The following is an 18,990-nucleotide window of genomic DNA, read 5'->3' on the forward strand; positions in this document are numbered from 1 at the left end:
TTCCTAATTCTTTCTTTCTTTGTTCCTTTTTCTTCATTTTTTGTCATCCTTTCTCCTTTCTTTTCCATTATATATAAAATTAAATTATACAAATTGTAATTTTACAAGATATATTTGGATACATTTTATCAATAATTTTCTAATTTTGAACTTGCAAAATAACATTTACTTATTTCTAGTATATACAAATCATCCAATTCTAAAATCGAATACAAAAAAAAAATATAATATTTAACTTTGTACTACAATTTTTTTGAGAATAATATCACATTTGTTTTCTTTATTTTAATTTCTTTATAGTATATTTAAAGCACTATCATACTAAATTTAAAATAATATGGGTCATTCAATCTACCTAATGATCAGTGTGCTCTTTGATAGAGTTTGTAGTACATAGGGATTCCATAGTACTGCGGAATTTTCAATAATTGATGCAATTAATTATAATTAATATGTTGGAAATATGATAGAAGAATATAGAGATCCAAAAATGACTTTCTCCAAAGATATATTTAATTTTAAGTAAAAATGATAAAAATATTCTAAAAAAAACTAATTTATAGTGTAAATAATTTTTTTTACCACTTTAGCAAAATTATGACAAAAATTTTCTGATCAAAAGAATTTTTCTTAATTTAATATATATGGGTCAAATATATAAATTAAATGCCTCTTCTTTTGTGGGTAAGGTTTTCCTTGAGTTGACTGCACCTTGAGCTACGCAAAGAATATTGGGAAGAAGCGGCAATCCACTAATAATTGTTAGGCAAATCTGAGACCCTCAATACTTAAAAAGGCATAAAATACGCACTTGTTAGGAGTTACTGTTTTCTTCAATCACAATTCATTTACACGATCTTGTCTAATGGTATTTTATGAATCTATTGTTAGGATCAAAATAAATAGGTATAATATGGAAACTAGCAAAGCAGATTACGAAAGATCACAAGTAATTAAACTAACGAGAAACATATCAAAAGAGACGCATAAATTTAACATGATTTGATCAATCGATCTTCGTCCATGATGAGAAATTCAAGGTAAATATGAGAGTACAAAATATAGAGAGAAACAATTTCAACCAATTCACTCGAATACATGAAAAGTTCACAGAATTGATAATGTATCAAACTTGTGACCGAGAATTCTCCCCCTAACCAAATTTCTCAAAGTTGTTAAGGCTACATTGTGAATACTGATTAAGTTTGAAGGAACAAATCTCTATTTATAGATTTCTAAACATTTTTTTACAAGAAAAAAGATGAGTTAATCCAAAACTTTTTCCTAAAAGAAAAACCTATTTATTGTAAGAAATCAGGACAAATAAAATCCAACATCTATCCTGTCTCATTATATGCAGCACAATTTTTTTTAGCTCATTTTTATTAATATTAAAAATAATTTAACTTTAAAATTTTTTTTTTACTAAATAGTATGTCAAGTTTAACGATGTCACGTAAAATGAGATGAATAAAATAAATATTATATTCGAATTTATGCGAGATACAGATACGTACATTTAATAGGCGTTATGAAAGTGTGCGCATTTGAATATAGTTAGGACAGGTACTGAATACATAACATTTATATTTAATATATATGATCAATGGTCTCATTAAATCTCAAGGCCAAATTATTGACCAAATTCAGAGGATCATACATCTTACTCAAGGAAAGTTTCCATGTGCAATATGTCATAAAAAAATGACATTTGAAGTTGCTTAAAAGTCGTAAAATGAGTTTTAGCTATTTGTTTTTTTAAATTGATGAGAAAAATTATTTTAAGTACAAAAAAGGGTCTAAAATATACTTAAAGTATTGGAAATGGTAGAAAATTATCCTTCATCTACTTAGTGACTCCAAAATATCCATTTCACCCACCTATTGGATCCAAAATACCCTTGTCATCCACCTTTTGGTTTAAAATTGACCACTTATTTAACGATTTATATTTAAATTATTTTATTTTTTTAAAAAATATGTGGCGCTCAACTATTCGTTATAATTTATCTTATTAGTATAATTTATAAACTAATCCACTACTCACTCATTATTAATTAAACCCTTTCAAATTAAGAAACCCGTCACATTATTAATGCAACAACAGAAAAACTACTGCCAATTGAGTGTTTTTAAAAATTTGAGGAGAAAATATCTATAGTAGTAAATTATCATACATTCAAGTGTCTAAATAAAAATTACCGATAAACTTAAGTCTGAGTATGTTCATCTTAATTATTCTTATGTCTCAATTATGTGATGTTACTGCATAGGTAACTTTTTTCAAAATAATATATTAAAGGTTTTAAAACAAATCATAAATATTTATAAAATTATATTTTAAAAAATTGCATGAATTAATTCGGGATGTATTACTCCATTACCTTTAATCATAAATTTCTAATTCAATCTTGAAAGAGAACCGCTCAACCTAAATTTAATTGGGGGCTTCGATTCAGACTCAAATGATTTTGGATGTCATTTTCAGGATTTTATAGTTTCATCGTGTTTTAGTAGTGTTTATGGCGATTTTGATATAATACAATTATTAATTGGGTGCGGTTGAGTTAGTAATGAATGGTATTGAGTTGGTTTATAAATTATATTAATAAATTAAATTATAACCAATAGTTGAACGCCAAGTATTTTAAAAAATATTTAAAGAGTTTAATTTTAAAACAATTAAATAAGTGGTCAATTTTGAACCTAAAGATGGATGACAAGGATATTTTGAAGCCTTTTGGAGTCAATAGATGTATGAAGGATAATTTTGTACCATTTTCAATACTTCAACGATATTTTAGACCTTTTTCCATTTTAAGTATTTCATATTTTTCAACGATATTTTAGACCCTTTTCCATTTTAAGTATTTCATATTTGTAATTAGGGAGTAACTAAATTGGATTAAATATGTCCTTAATATAATTAAATTGAACCTTTCTAAATAATGGTATGTCAAGACATCAAGGCTCCAATCCATCATACCCTTTTCACTAGTCAGAATTATATTTAAGTATTCTTTTTAAATATTTTTAAAGTCTATAGCGATATTAAATTCAATAATAATTAATAAAATGTCAATAAGACATAACACTCTGTGTTACTATTCATATATTTGCCGTTAAAAAACTGAATTTTGAACTCTGTGTTACTATTCATATTTATTGCCGTTGAAAAACTGAATTTTTATTTGCTGGATGAGCCTCCCTTTTCGTGTGGGAATCATCCTATGTGATGTATATATGTTAGGTATCTAACTTAGATCTCACCAACTGCTGCTTATGGTGCTCCACTGTATTTTACTATAGGAGGTAAGGCCTATGCCCTCCCTTTTTCGTGTGGGAATCATCCTATACATTTCTAAATATGTTTAGGTTTATTTTTAAACAAGTTTATTTTGATTAATTTTTTTGAGATATTTCCCTTCTACCTCTCACCAACAAGTAATCAGGTTTAAAACATAGATGAGGAGAAATTATCTAATATTTTATCTCAATGAAACTAATTTGAAAATTTATGATTTTCAACTCATTTTATAAGTTATACTTTTCGAATTATAGGCATATACTTGATCCAACTAAATAACTGTATAGACAAATTGGATCAAAACTATTAACGAATGATAAAAGAAAGGTTCCAGACTAAATTCCTAGATTTAATAATTAATGATTTAGAAATTTTGAACTCTATTAAACCAGAGGAGGCTTCGTTTAGGCCGCCTACTCAACACACACCAGCATGTATGTGGAGAAGGAAAACATTATTTTCCCTCCAACTTTGCTTTAATAATCAAACACGTGTCCAACTTTGAGAAATTGTCGAAAGTGATTAGACATGATATGACATTTATCGAGAAGTTACATAAACTGTTAGTGAAAATTACGTCAGGCTAAGGCGCGGATATCTCATTTTCTTTAAGGAGATACAAGTCCACTGCAGTAACTGTTTTTGTCGATCCAGCAGATCCTTCTTGACTTGTCTCCTCTAGAATACAATAACCTAATCGCATACAACCACTTAACCTATTCCGTATGATCGAGTATTAATATTATTACTCTTTATTAATGTCAATATTTATTGTCGCTAAAAATTATTTTTATTATAGTGAATATTAACATTATTCTACTGATTTGTCATTCTGTATGCTATGTTCGATCTGTTTTGCGTAGAACTTTATTTCGTTGCTGTTCTTATTCTGATTTATGTATTGTTCGACGTATGTATTAGTCCAGGCCCTTGCAGGAGGGACAAAAGAAGATTCATTTTATGAAACTATATAATGTGTGATTTGATGAAAATCTGTCCTCTGCCTGTAGCAGTCATTTTAATATGAGTTTTGTTTCTTAAATATTTTAATTTTGTATATGGATTTTGAAATGACTACATTCGTCAAGTGAATTTTATACTTCTTAATAAAATTAAAGTGAATTTTTGAAATAACAATTATTAATTGAATAAATATTTGAGAAATTAAGTCGAAGATCCATGTCTTCAACCTGTAGTACAACTTTACGAAATAATGGAATATTTTAATGCACCACTTTTAGTTTTTTTAATTGCTTTCTCTTATACTGGTTCTTGTCTTAAAGTGTAGAAATTAGAAGCACATGCATATACCTAATAACTTGTCACTACATATAATATACCTTGATACAATAAATCGTGTTATGGGTTGGCACAATTTGAATATTAAACTCATTTGGGTATATGGATAGATCAGTGTACACGACAAGAGTATTAATTTTTAAGTCCCACTCAACGAAATATCAAAGAGCTTTTAACATATATATGTCGTAGATTAATTATATTAAATTTCAATTTTATTTATTTTTAATAAGATGGTGAATGCCCAGTATGTTTGAATCACAGCCTACAACACGTAGTTGTCACTTCGTGCATTTAGTATTGGAAAAAATGGCAGAGGCAAAGTCAATCAATTCTTAAATACATTTAAAAAGAGAGAATGACTTTGTCATCAAAAATACCATTTATTGTAAAATTATATGATATAGGTTTGCTTTTATTCAAATAGTGTAGATGCACTAACAAGTTCATTGAATATATAAAAATATTAGGTTTAAAATTCCGTTAGTAACACTTGAAATTGATATTAGAAAATTCAAAAACTCATAATTCATTTCTATTGTATGATAGGTTGATGTTAGAGTTTTGCGCTATTTTTTTTTACCTCATTTGAAGTTTATTTCTTCTAAAAGAAAAGTTAAAACATTAACATAATTTTTTTTTTACTTTTGCTAAAAGAAAAAATATAATATTGTTTCATAATTGGTTTATTCTTTTCTTTTAGGAAAAAGTTTTAAAGTAGATAGTTTTTTCTAGTATGAAAAGATTTTAGGACTCTATAAATATAGACTTGTTTCTTCTAACACAACATAACAATAGAATTCACAACTAAAATTCAGAACTCATAAAGTTGAAATTCTGGTTTCACTTCTATTGAATGATAGGTAGCTGTTAGGATTTTGGTCTGATTTTTTTTTACCTTCTTCTAAAAGAAAAGTTAAAACATTAACATAAATTCTTTACTTTTGCTAAAAAGTTTGAGTAGCTAGTTTTTTCTAGTATGAAAAGATTTTAGGACTCTATAAATATCGGCTTGTTTCTTCTAACACAACGTAACAATAGAATTTACGATGTAGTCGTTTAAAGAGTTCTGTTTATGGGAATATTTATTCTCTTTACAGTTTCAATGTTTTTATTTATATTAATTTTTCATAAAATAATATTATGTTTTTAGAACAAGTTTTTTGTTATATGATTTATCAATCATATACTTAGCCTCTAATCACCTATTAATAACCCAATAAATGATATAGAGCACATGATTGAACGATACTATGACTGAATAGTTACTTCATGTTTACTCCACTAAGAAGAAATAGTCCTTATAAAGTGATTCAAAATTTTGTACAAACAACACCTAATTAACGAGTTCATACTTTTGCCAATCAGCACACTTTCTTAGAATGAACTGGTGGTTGTCAAGATCCATCCATAATGCACAGCAGGTAAGAAGAGATTGACCAGATAATATCACAAAAGAATTCTGTTATTTCCAAATTTTTTTGTAATTTTTCATCTGCTTTTTTCAATTTTAGATCAAACATTTACATGTGTGTCAAAAACTTATGAATCGCAGAAAAATGTTGAGTATCGCGGAACACATGAAAATGTTGGCCTTATTATTGGAGTGACTGGTGTAGTTGGCAACAGTTTGGCTGGAACACTCTCATCCACTGACACCCCAGGCGGCCCGTGGAAGATCTACGGTGTGTCAAGACGAGGGACGCCAGTCTGTAGCATTGCTAAAGTCACATACATTCAATGCGATGTCTCTAAATCAACTGATGTACAAGCCAAATTATCGACCCTAAAAGATGTGACACACATCTTTTGGGTGACTTCGGCTTTTGACCTTTCCACTTCCAAATGTTGTGAAATCAATGGAACAATGTTTCGTAATGTCCTCACCTGTGTCATACCAAATGCACCTAATTTACGCCACATCTGTCTCCAGACGGGCGGGATGCATTATATGGAAATTCACAGATCAATTGATGGGAAACTCTGTGTAACTTCTCATGATCCGCCTTTCCATGAAGACATGAAAAGATTGGAAAACGTTCACAACTTCTACTACACGTTAGAAGATGTATTGTTCGATGAAGTATCTAGAAAACCAACCCTAACATGGTCCGTCCATAGACCTGATTTGATTTTCGGGTTTTCACCTTATAGCACGTTGAACATTATTGGAACACTTTGTGTATACGCAACGATATGCAAATTCATACACATCCCGATGAAGTTTCCAGGTACAGAAGCTGTTTGGGATAGTTATTCGAATGCATCAGATGCTAATTTGGTGGCAGAGCATCAAATTTGGGCAGCAATGTGTGCACAGGGGAAAAACAGGGCATTCAACATTACTAACGGTGATGTGTTCAAATGGAAGCATTTGTGGAAGGTATTGGCGGAAGAAATTGGAGTTGAATATGTGGAATTCAACGCGACGGAGAAGATTATTTCATTGTCCGAGATGATGAAGGATAAGGGGCCTGTGTGGGATAAGATTGTGAAAGACAATAAGTTGATTCCGACAAAGTTAGAAGAGGTTGGATTGTGGGGTTTTGCAGATATGTTACTAGGTGGAGGGACTTGTAGGTTGAGCAGTGTAAATCGTAGCAAAGAGAATGGCTTCATTGGCTTTAGGAATTCAATCAATTCCTTCATTTTCTGGATTCACAAGGCAAAACATAATAGATTAATTCCATGAACTTTGTCTTTTTACTTCATCATTTTGATAAAAAAAATTGAATCTATGTTTAATTATTTTCATTTTACGTTGATATAGCTTTATTTTTTTTGTATATATCAATCGAGAAATTTAAAAACAAATATAAAAAAGAAGTATGATATTTTATTGAATTTTTAACTTTTGAGTGAGAAATCCCCAAAACCCCACCCGCTATTGTAGATCCGCACATGATAATATTTATATGTCACTTGCCTTATTTCTCGATTAGTAGTTCAGAATTGGCCGAACTCATAAATAAATCTCTAAATTTGTTTAATTTTTTCCTTCAGATATTTTGACTACGTGATTTTCCTATTGAATTATTGAACCGTCCACAATTTATTCCTTTTAAATATTGTTGGTTGATTTTGATCGGTTTTTATATTGTAAATGTCTTCAATTGTGTTTGTATTGTAATGATTTTAATTGAAGAAATGAAGAAAAACTCTATGAATCTCATTTATTTTTTATTGTGTTCAAATGACTACAAGTAAAACACAATTATTCTCGAACATTTTCATTATCAATTGGACTAATGAGTTTTGGAACAAAATAGTGTCCTTTACCAATATCCCTCACAAAATCTGATTCTGCGTCAACAAACGATGTTTGTTTAAAAGGAACAAATTATGGGTGGTTCAATGATTCAATAGGAAAATAGCATAGTTGAGATACCCGAGAAAAAAAAGCAACAAGCTTAGGGATCTGTTTATGTATTTGACCTTCACAATTCAATAAACAATTAATTGAGTGATCTTGATAAATGTATATTAATAAAATTTTTAATATTAATGTTTGTTGGCGGATATTTGAATTAGATATCTTTTATAAAAAAAATAAAAAATAAAATATTAGTAAAAATAACTTTAAAAAGAACGAAATAAAGTGTAGGTGTCAAGTTTCTCAACCAACCCTCTCAACAATTTACATGGCTAGCGAGCTAGGCTTATAACTCTCTTACGCATTGTTCAAATGTTGCAGCACCATTAGGATTTTTTTTAAAAAAAATAATAGGACGAAACTAAAATAGCCCTCACATAATACAATACTGGATTCAACAAATTTCCACTTTGATACAATATTTGAATATGTAATATTTGACATTTAGATATTATTGATTTGGCAAATAGTAAAAGAGGGTAGAGAAGATACCGAATAAATAATTGATACTGTAGTGTAATAGTAAAAAGTTTTTGCCTAATCTAAGGGAAATAATTAATCAGCATAAACATTTAAAAGCTCAAAGTCTAAAAGTTGGCTCATCGTGTCGTACGAAAAATAAATAATAGTAGGACCAAAAATGCATCGATGAAATCGAACTTCCAATTATCTGCCGACTATACATATTATATAATATCTTTTGACTATAGTTAAACGACTATTTAAGTTAATTCTTACCCTAAAAATATGATTCCATAATCTTTTAATATATTTAAATTATAATCCAACAACATGAGAGATATTGTTTAGCTCTCGATGCAAATGGGAAATTAATATCTGGGCTTTGACATTTCCTACTTCAAAATAGAGAAGAGGAAATTAATTACTATATATCATGTCGGTGGATTTTATAGTATTCTACTGTATTATGCATTGTTTTAAAAGACTTTATTAGAATTCGTCTTAGGGCTCGTTCTGGGTCGGAATGGGGCTCTAGCTCCCTTATTTGGTTATCAAATTTTTATATGACAGAATTATGCCCTTATAATTTGGTCACTGATGAGATCACTCTGAAATTTACAATATGGGATGGGCTAGCCCATGCGAACTTCCACTCATCATTTTGATGGATCATAAAAGAATTAATTACGTGAATATACAACTTAAGTTTACATATTCTCCATATTTCCCTTATTTTTTAAAAAAATACTAAAATCCCTATTTTTTAATAAGTCTAATTTAACAGATACATTATTAAATTAGAATCCTAATAAATCCTAACCAATTAAATCTTATCCCTAATTTTACTCTTTATTTTCCCCAAATAAAGAACCCATTTACACCACTTCCAAAATTAATGCGTCAATTTCTCAACGGTTCATCTTCTCAATTTTGAAAATCAAAATTTGTGCTCTCCATCCGTCAGCCTTCGTCTAATCTGTCCGCCATTTTTGTCTACTTTGTCAGCCTTTGAAAATCAAAATTGTGCTCTCCGTCCGTCCGTCTTCGTCTAATCTGTCCGCCATTTTTGTCTATTCTGTCCGCCTTAAAAAATCAAATCGCCAATTTCGTCTACTCTGTCCGCCATTTTCGTCCAATATTCTTGAAAGGTATTGTGTTCTTCTTCGATTCTCTCTTTTCATTCTTCTATTTTTCTAATATTTCATGGATCATCTGTCATTTAGTATTGGGATTACTCAAATAATCACTTCAAACTCTAAACAAATCTATATTTTTGAAGATCCGAAATTGGTTGAAAACAAGTCTAAGAGCTTGCATAATTGGTTTGCATTGTGTTGTTACAATTATGTATCAAGCACAATTTATGTTTCATGTATCATGTTAAAGTTTGTCGTTTATATAAAGTATCAAGTAGACAGACTTATAACTATAGTTACACGTATGTATCAAGTACAACTTTGCATTTTTTGTATCATGTTAGTATCAAGTAGACAGACTTATAACTGTAGTTACACTTATGTATCAAGTACAACTTTGCATTTTTTGTATCATGTTAGGCTGTAAAGTGTCTGTTAAGTATCATTTTGACTGACGTATGATATGTTGTTAGAATTATGTATCAAGTTTATTTTTGCATTTTATGTATCATATTAACAACTTTGCATTTTTTGTATCATGTTAGTATCAAGTAGACAGACTTATAATTGTAGTTACCTTTATGTATCAAGTATAACTTTGCATTTTTTGTATCATGTTAGGCTATAAAGTGTCTGTTAAGTATCATTTTGACTGACTTATGATATGTTGTTAGAACAGATTGGGCAGCATTGGATGCATATAAAGACAAGAAAACTGGAGAACTTTTGGGTCCACAACATTCGTTTAATGTGGAGTTTGCTCAAGACAACATGCAACAAATAAGTGATAGCCTGTGAGTATTGTTTATTATTTTATTTTATTTTTTGTATCTATTCATCCTTATAATTATTCTTATTGTTTTTGTAGTGATTGCGGACTATTCGTAGTTGTATATGCAGAATTCTGAGTGACAAAATCAACATGTCATGTAATAGTTTTAAGAGTAGCTATCTTCGCAAAAGATATGCGATTCTTTTATTGAAGTATGGTCTCGACAAGATGAATGCTGGATATGTTAGCAACAGTGATGACCCTTCAAGAATGAACAATGTATTAAACCCATCATCTGAAGATGAAATTGTTAATGTAGGCTAGTTAGTTTTCAATGTTTGATTATTTTTTTTTTGGAGTTAAACAAGATGTTTGAAGTATTTATTAACATAACAACACATATTGTTAAATTATGAAAGTGTTTTGATTTTTAAAATTATTTATTCTATTACTTTAATTTTATTTTTATTACCGTTATGAATTCAGGAATTATGTATACTGTTATTGGGACATGAATGTCATTATTGTATCAAAACTATAATAATAATTACATTAATGTAATTATTGTCATAAAAAAACACTTATTATATATACGTAAATATATTGCATGATACAAAAAAAGAAAATTATATACGTAATTATATTTTGTATATGATACATGAAATATCAAAATATATAATATCACAAACAGTGATACTAGTTATTACACTAGATACATGTCAGTTTTTTTTAAAAAAAAAATTAATATCTTTTGTACAAATAAGATATATTTAGTACTATGATTTATATATATTACGAACAATTATTTGTCCTTCAAAATATGAAATTTTTTTAAGTATCTACACACATGATACTATATTACTAAATTAAATTAAATTAGAACTGACAATAATTTGGGTGAAATATCCGCAATTAATATTGATTAAAGTAAGTTTGAACAAAGATTATAAAATAAAGTATTTGTTATATAAATATAATATAAAATTTAAATAGTGTTTAACAAAAAAAAAAGAATTAGTCTGCCAAAAAAAGGGAAGATCACTAATGAAAAATTATAATTTAATTTAGAGTTTTATATTGGATAAAACTGATCTTGAAACACACAAGTTAATGCTTTTTTTATGGGATTAATAACTGTAGCATATTAAAAGTAGGAATTAATTCAAATTTCAGTTTTTAATCCCCCAAATCACTCAACAAACAGATAAAATAGCACAATATAGAATGTATCCGACTGTTTTATTATGTATCAGAAACTTCTTAAAAATAAGGGATTTTTTGTAAATTGAAAAAAAGTAGGGATAGAAGGTAATTTATGTTTTACACTATGTGATTTACATAATTTTTACATCATAAAATAGTCAGCCCAATTCATTACTACGTGGGTTATTGTTTAAGGTGGCCCAAATCTAACAAATTAAACGAGGGCAACTTTCATATATAGCAAACATAAAATTCATATTTGTATGTTATAGCAAAGTTTATATAATTGTGTTCCATAGCAAACACACACACATATATATATATATATATAATTCGTTATACATATACAATTGAAGCAAATTGTATAAAACAAGAAAGAGAGAAATTATATACAATTTGAATAGTATAAAATGAGAAAGCGAGAAAGGCGGAATTGAATAGTATAAAATGAGAAAGAGAGAAATATATATACAATTTGAATTTGTATAAAACGAGAAAGAGAGAAAGGCAAAAAGAGACTTGTACAGGGAATATACAATTGAATCGAATTGTATAAAACGAGAAAGAGAGAAATTATATACAATTTGAATTTGTATAAAACGAGAAAGACAAAAGAGACTTGGGCAGAAAAATATTTGTATTGTATAATTATAAGTCTATAGAACAAAGATATATGTATTTACATGCATTTATACAATTTTCTCTCGCTTTATACAATTAAAAATACAATTTATACAATTCTACTGTATAAAACGAGAGAGACGAGCGACAAGAATAAGCGAGCGAGAGAGTGAGAGCGAAAGTGACGAGCGCGAATATGAGGGAGAGATAAACTGACAAACAGTTTGCTATGAAACACAAATAAATCAAAGGATAGCTACTATATTTATTTTATATTATTAATTTGTCATTTCATACAATTTTCCCATTAAACAATCCTAATAATATATATTAAGTTTGACTTGTTGGACACAAAGCTTCTGCGAAACTGAATAACCTTTACGTGATATATACAACTCAAACCAAATAGAGATATTAATAAGAAAAAACTAATAGTTATTGACTAACAATACAATTACCTAAACACAAATATCAACTTAACTTTGTTTCAAACATATCACGATAAACAGAAAAAAGATAGACTAACAATACAATTTGCTAAATAGAAATACTAACTTAATTTTGTTCCAAACATATCAACGATAAAACACACACACACAAAAAAAAAAGATAGGCAATAGTTCATCCACTAAAATGTGGTAAATTCAAATTGTACAATACTATGATTAGATTCCAATTGATTTACTGTAGGAGAAAACAATCTGTAGTCATTTTAACACTAATATCATCTAAAATCTGGTTTCTATGCCAAATTTTGCATTTCACAGCATGTAAGAGAAAATCTCAGGGAAAACCTCAATATCCACTAGTTTATTTTGAGTCCAAAAGATAGAGAGGTTAATGAAAAATCATAACCAAATATAGAACAAACAAAAACTTATCAACAGAAGTAAGTAAAGTAAAGAATTGGCCTTGGCCACATTGTAAAACTAGTATAGAATACTCATTGCTTATCTTGAACAGGTGCTGGTGCTGTCCAGTACAGTTTAGTAGCAATTAGAAGCTTTTCTCTAACATGAGGACCGCCTTCGTGATCAACCATCCTGCTTTCCCATTGTAGTCCGTCTAATATGCTCTTCACGTTTACCAATACATCCACATCGTCTCGGAATATTGCACTGCCTTGTGGCCTTAATACTCTATCCATTTCCAATAATATATCTTCCACTTCGCATCTGCAATACATAAACGTGAATCAACGAGTCAACATTCAAGAAACATTCCTCCAGAAATGTGAACCTTCCAAACGTTAATTACCTGTCCTGGTATAGGGTGAATACCGAATCAGCATGTATGAAGTCGTAAGTTCGTGGATACGTTGACATTGCCTCACACCTAAACGAAAAGAGAGCATTCATCTGTCACAATTAGGAAAGCAACAGCAAAAAATGAAATTTATATAGGAGCAGTAGGCTTTACCAGCTTTGGTATGTTCCAATGAAACCACGTTCGAAGATAACACCAAGAGTATTGACTTCAGCTTCAGCGGGGATGATGTTCATGACCCAAACTGGATCATCAACAAGTGCAGCTGCAAATCCTCCCAGCCAAGCATTCATGTCAAGTATGTTACGGTACCTTCCACGTTCTGCTAACTGACTGTCCAATGCCTTGTAGTGGGCGACTCTCTTCTTCCACAATTCTGTATCTTCAGAGAAGCCCTCTGCAGTAACTCCCTCTATACTAGAACTAGCAATCCTAGGAGGGACCGCGGTTAATCTTTCCGGCCAATTCTCCAGTGGCCCTCCAGCGACATCTTTAACACTGGACACTTCTGGAAGTGGACTCAAACAAGCATCTATCTTGGTGTACCTGGAAGATTAAAGACTTAGATAAAAACATTTACAGAATACTAACTAATTTTTCTTAATTTGTGGGGCATAGTTTTGATTTCATTAAGTTGAACAATACTTTTTTATCAGGTACGGTAACTTTCTAGACTTGTATGTGGTACTACAAAAGACATGCATCTAAACGTCTCTTTTAGAAATTTGTTCAAGAAATTCATGTATGAAAGAAGAACGCGTCCTGTGCAGCAAGAAAGTGGCCAGAGGAAACAACAAGTCTCCTGAAGTCGAATTATAATCATTCGAGTAGTAGAACATTACCATGCTTTGTCGGGATCTTGTTCCTGGCAAAAAGGTGGCTTCCTGAAGACCTTTCGGTTAATTTTGCAATGCACATGATTCGTAGGCTTCTGCCAAATTGCTAGATCACCTCTCTGAGTTACTTTTTTCCAGCATAGGCTTCTTGCAACATTTTCAATTTGATCTTGCTCTGCTTTCAAATCGTCCGCTGTTCTGTTCCAGCCCCTCCAATGATCTTGCCAGTTAACGGGTGGTCCCGAGAGAATCCAGTATCCACCAGGACGTAAAATTCGATCAACCTCAATTAAATAAAGACCATCTACACCACATCAAATGAATTAAAAAAAAAAAGAAAGTAAAAATACTAATTAAAAAGATTGATCTTCCTTCATGAAGAAGGAGTAGAAAAGGCAAAGGTATTAATTATACCATATTTTCCCCAAGGGATGAGACAGCGAGAACAATGTGCCATGTCAAATGCCCTTGCAGGATAAGGTAGCCGATTAGTAGCTAATATGCCAATCAATGCTGGAACTCCTCGCTCGAGGGCAAATTGAACTTGAGCTTCATGTGTATCTTTAGGTGCAAAGGAAATTGGAAGGATGTCTCTGGAAAGCAAGTAAGCCCCCCAACTAGCAACCTGAAGTTGCGTTAAAGGTAAAATTAGAGCTCATATGGTTAAGGAAAACAAACGGATAAACTTAAGGATTCAATTCTGATATCGTATAAACAATTTAATATTTTCACAAAACCCCTCGTGCCCCTAGCTCCACCCCTAGTATATGGATACTCCCCATTAAATGAGGATCCTCTGTTGATTGTTCAAATTTTACGAGCATGGACATTCCACAGGTTGCTAAAAATTTGGATCATTTGAGTATTCAGTTCAACCAGCCTAGTCAAGAATAAAGTTACTTGTGGACCACTTTTAATGAAATAAGCACAATGCAACTTCTATAATTAGCTACCTACTATCTTGTTAATTTCAATAAAACTGCAATTAAGGATTGGTCCAAAGAATGCTTACACCCGAAAAACTAAAACAAATGGCAAAAAAATAAAATTTAAACAGCATTATCCTAAACAACAAATAAGTTCCATAGTTGCATCAAATGTCAAATTCATAACAGGATTACACTACAAATGTGAAAGCCATAATGACTTTTTCTTTCATAGCAAGTTAATCTACGAGTGATTAATTTGTGCTTTTTCTATTTTGGCAAATCAATATAACATATTCTTTAAGTACAATTGAAGGAAACATACATTTTGGGTTTCAACCAACTGTGGATTCCACTAAGTTTACTAAAAACAAACTACTTAGCACTTTTTTTCTCTTTTCAAATCAAGTAAACCAAATTACTACCAACCTTTTTACAGTAAGACCAATAATTTCAACTCTAGGAATGAAAATCCCACACTTAATATATTTTTAGCCATCATCTTGTTCAACCACTACCAACCCCACCTTCAACCAACTATCTAGGACCTCTTTTTTTTTTTTTTTATAAAAAATAAACGTAGTGTCAAGACCACTCAACTAATTCTACGAAATACATGTTAGTTCCGCACCTGCAACATGTACCAGATAATTATGTCCACCAAGACTAGGAAGACTATCTTGGACTTCTATTATATAATATATATAGAGATAGATAGATATATGAAGTATCCACTAAAGGTTTAATTGGGAAAAATAACAAAGTCAAATTTATGTAATTCATTATATTTCTCTTTTAAAATGGAAGTATGTAGTTTTTGACAACTTCTAAACCAATACGCTTGAAAACCCATGTGCATTGCCATCAACTTACCTAATTCTTTTCTTGAAAAGTCAAAGCTTCAAAAGGAAATGAGACTATACCATGAAACACAATATATGCAATACATTTTAAAAATAGAATGTAAATTTCCATAAGAAATGACTAAACGTAAGTCATTTTTGTATTTGATTGACAAAAAGTATTTTAACAAGGAAATTTAGTTTTCACAATATCGTCATGACAATTGTCAACCACATTTAGACATTATTACGATTAACTTATTAATCCATGATGAATCATATGAACCAAAACACTAGTTCATTTGCAAGAATTATATTGTAAAAAAAATAAAATATTTTTTGAAGATTATTTTGTTTTTTCTAAGCAAATGAAAATAAGTCAACATAATAACTAGGAAAATTCCAAATGAATTCAGAAATGTAATAAAAATAAAAACTTACTCCGCAACCGGTATCAATGGCGGTTCTAATGGAACCATCTTTCAGCTTGATCAATTTTCCGATATCATCAATATAAGCATCAGCGCCACGTGGAAACATGGTGCCGCCGCCGGGGAAGGTAAACCGGTCACCCTTAAACCGGACCCAATTCTGTCCGGCTTTCTCAACCGTAAGATGTTTATGAGGAACATTCGCATACCAAACCGAGTCACGACTTTGCGGCCATCGGAACGGCGGTTTATACCCAAACGGCGCCGGAATTCTGCACTTCAACAACTCACTCTTTTCTGGACAATGCCTCTCTCTGTAAGCAAGCATGCTCCTATCGAATTTCAATGATCTCTTCGAGTCTTCACACGGGGTGTACTCGGACAATTCAAGGTTACACGATGGGTAGTGGTTTACACGCGCCGATGATGAGAGTGGTACAAGTTCATCAGCGGTGTGGTGGGCGGTGAAGTCGATGGGAATCGATGAACGGGAATTGGGATTTGTGTTTTTGATTGATGGGTTGCATGGGAGGGTGGGTAAAATGGTGGCTGTTGAAGATAATTGACGGCTGGTTACATCACCACCTTGCGGCCAAAATCCGATTACATAGAAAGTGCAACAGAGAACAATTGTTGCAGCCACGTAGTAAAGATTAGATTTCTTGATAATTGATGTAATGGAGTGTGTCAAATCGGCTAATATCACCATTTTTGCACAATTTTTTTTAAAAAAAAAAACAGAGCAAACAAAACTCAAAATCGAAAAACAGAGCAAGAAAAATTAAGTTGATGAACTTTGAAATTAGCTCTCTGTTTTTATGTGATGAATGAAATTTCTTGGGCAAGGTGATGAGTTGGGGTGGGGGGAATTGGCTGACGCGCTTACGCGCCGACGCTCCCTCGTGAGTAAAATTGATTGAAGAGAAGAGGGAAATGAAGAAGACGAAAAGGCCACAAGGAAGGAGAAGTGTATTTATGGATGAGAGTGTGTCCAAATGTAAGAATTTATTTTTATTTTTTATTTTCGGTAACAATTTGGACTTTTGGATCTTTTTCCCATTTATTAATTACTTTTTTCCATACTTCTCAAATCTATTTATTAAAAAATAAATAAAAGAGTTTTAACTTGTATTAAAAATATTATCCTTATTTACTGTAAACGTGTAAAATGTAATGTAATTTGATCTGTTACTATTTGCTTCATTTTATAAGTGATCTAACAATATTAATATTGCTTACTTTATTAACCGGCTACTTTGACTTCACATATTTATTAAAAAAATAATTAATGAGATAAATAATTTATTAGATTATCTTTTATTAAATATTTTTATATAAAATAATTTAAAAATAAGTATTTAATATTTAAGGTAAAATACTGAAAAAAGTATTTATTATTTTTCAATAGCTTCACATTGAATTTTATTTTCATAATTGACAATAAAAAAATTTATAACATTATTAACTCGATTGACTTAAATTTTATCATAAAAATGTCAAAGTTAATATATAACGCGCTTAATCCGGAGATAATCATGGTCCCAGGAAAATATTTATTTGGTGATACTAAACACTCCCTTTATTTGTAGTTTACTTAAAATCATACAAATATCCGTATGAGAAATAAAAACAAAAACAAATGGACAAAAGAAAGAATTAATTTGATGTAATAGAATTCGAGCAGAAGGAGATATTTAAATTATGTATGAAATCACTAAAGAACGAATATGACAAATATATTTATGTGACCCTATTAAAAAGTTTTATGCTTTTCTTTTTTCGCCAGATATATACTTCAACATGAGTTTAAAATACAAATTTTATTATTCTCATGTTTGTTTTTGCTTTTGCTCTCATACGCAAGGAACCTGTTACACTTTTTTTTTCGGCCCGATGCGTCGATAGATTTGAGTTTGTGTTTAGAAGTTTCACATTAGATAATAAAGTAGCGATTTTATATTTAAACTTCAATGCAATAGAAAAAGATCAGGTCAGGAGTGGTGCATCCCTTCGGCTAAGAAATAAGTCTTTCAATGCGCACATTCAAATTTAGTAAGACCCCGATATAAATATTTATCATATTTTTACGAAATAAATTTAATCAAAAGTAAAAGAACCTAAGCTAAAGGTTTGTTTGAAATGACATTTTGATTTATGACTTATAAGTCAGAAGCTCAAAAGCCATAAGTTAGAGGCTTTTGACTTATTTTTTTAATTTTAATTTTAAAATAAATATTTACAAGCACTTTTTAATTTTATTCAAATGCTTCACAATTACTTTAAAATTATTTTAACTTAAAAGTACATAAAATAAGTTAATGCAAAATGACACTAAGCATGCTCGTAAGTGCAATAGTTTCTCAAGTACTGTAGATTTAAGTTATACAGATTATGTATATTTTATGCAAATTTAAACATTATAAACTATACATCAAAAATAATTGGAGATATAATTGACATTGTTTAAGAAAGATGAAGGGAGATGTTTATTTTGAAACTGAAGAAAGAATTAAACT

At 30.2% G+C, this 18,990-nt stretch overlaps 2 protein-coding genes and 1 long non-coding RNA gene across 3 annotated transcripts; 2 read left to right on the forward strand and 1 right to left on the reverse strand.

Moving 5' to 3' along the window:
- Positions 1-5,841: 5,841 nt before the first annotated feature.
- Positions 5,842-7,365, forward strand: LOC101259882 ((S)-8-oxocitronellyl enol synthase CYC2-like). The gene is made up of 2 exons (XM_004229790.5): positions 5,842-6,030; positions 6,162-7,365. Exons 1-2 carry the CDS (start codon positions 5,989-5,991, stop codon positions 7,296-7,298), a joined length of 1,179 nt encoding a protein of 392 aa, XP_004229838.1. The 5' UTR covers positions 5,842-5,988; the 3' UTR covers positions 7,299-7,365.
- A 1,824-nt stretch (positions 7,366-9,189) lies between these two features.
- LOC101257612 (uncharacterized) lies at positions 9,190-10,788 on the forward strand. The gene is made up of 3 exons (XR_743060.4): positions 9,190-9,589; positions 10,257-10,371; positions 10,446-10,788. It is a non-coding gene; the product is annotated as an uncharacterized lncRNA (long non-coding RNA).
- Positions 10,789-12,956: 2,168 nt separating this feature from the next.
- On the reverse strand, positions 12,957-17,543 carry LOC101260175 (probable methyltransferase PMT15). Its single transcript, XM_004229791.4, has 6 exons — positions 16,485-17,543; positions 14,690-14,900; positions 14,282-14,579; positions 13,593-13,985; positions 13,431-13,508; positions 12,957-13,348 (listed from the first exon to the last, which is right to left on the reverse strand). Exons 1-6 carry the CDS (start codon positions 17,181-17,183, stop codon positions 13,117-13,119), a joined length of 1,911 nt encoding a protein of 636 aa, XP_004229839.1. The 5' UTR covers positions 17,184-17,543; the 3' UTR covers positions 12,957-13,116.
- Positions 17,544-18,990: the final 1,447 nt, after the last annotated feature.

Source organism: Solanum lycopersicum, chromosome 1 (assembly GCF_036512215.1).
Source record: "Solanum lycopersicum chromosome 1, SLM_r2.1".
Lineage (NCBI taxonomy): Eukaryota > Viridiplantae > Streptophyta > Magnoliopsida > Solanales > Solanaceae > Solanum > Solanum lycopersicum.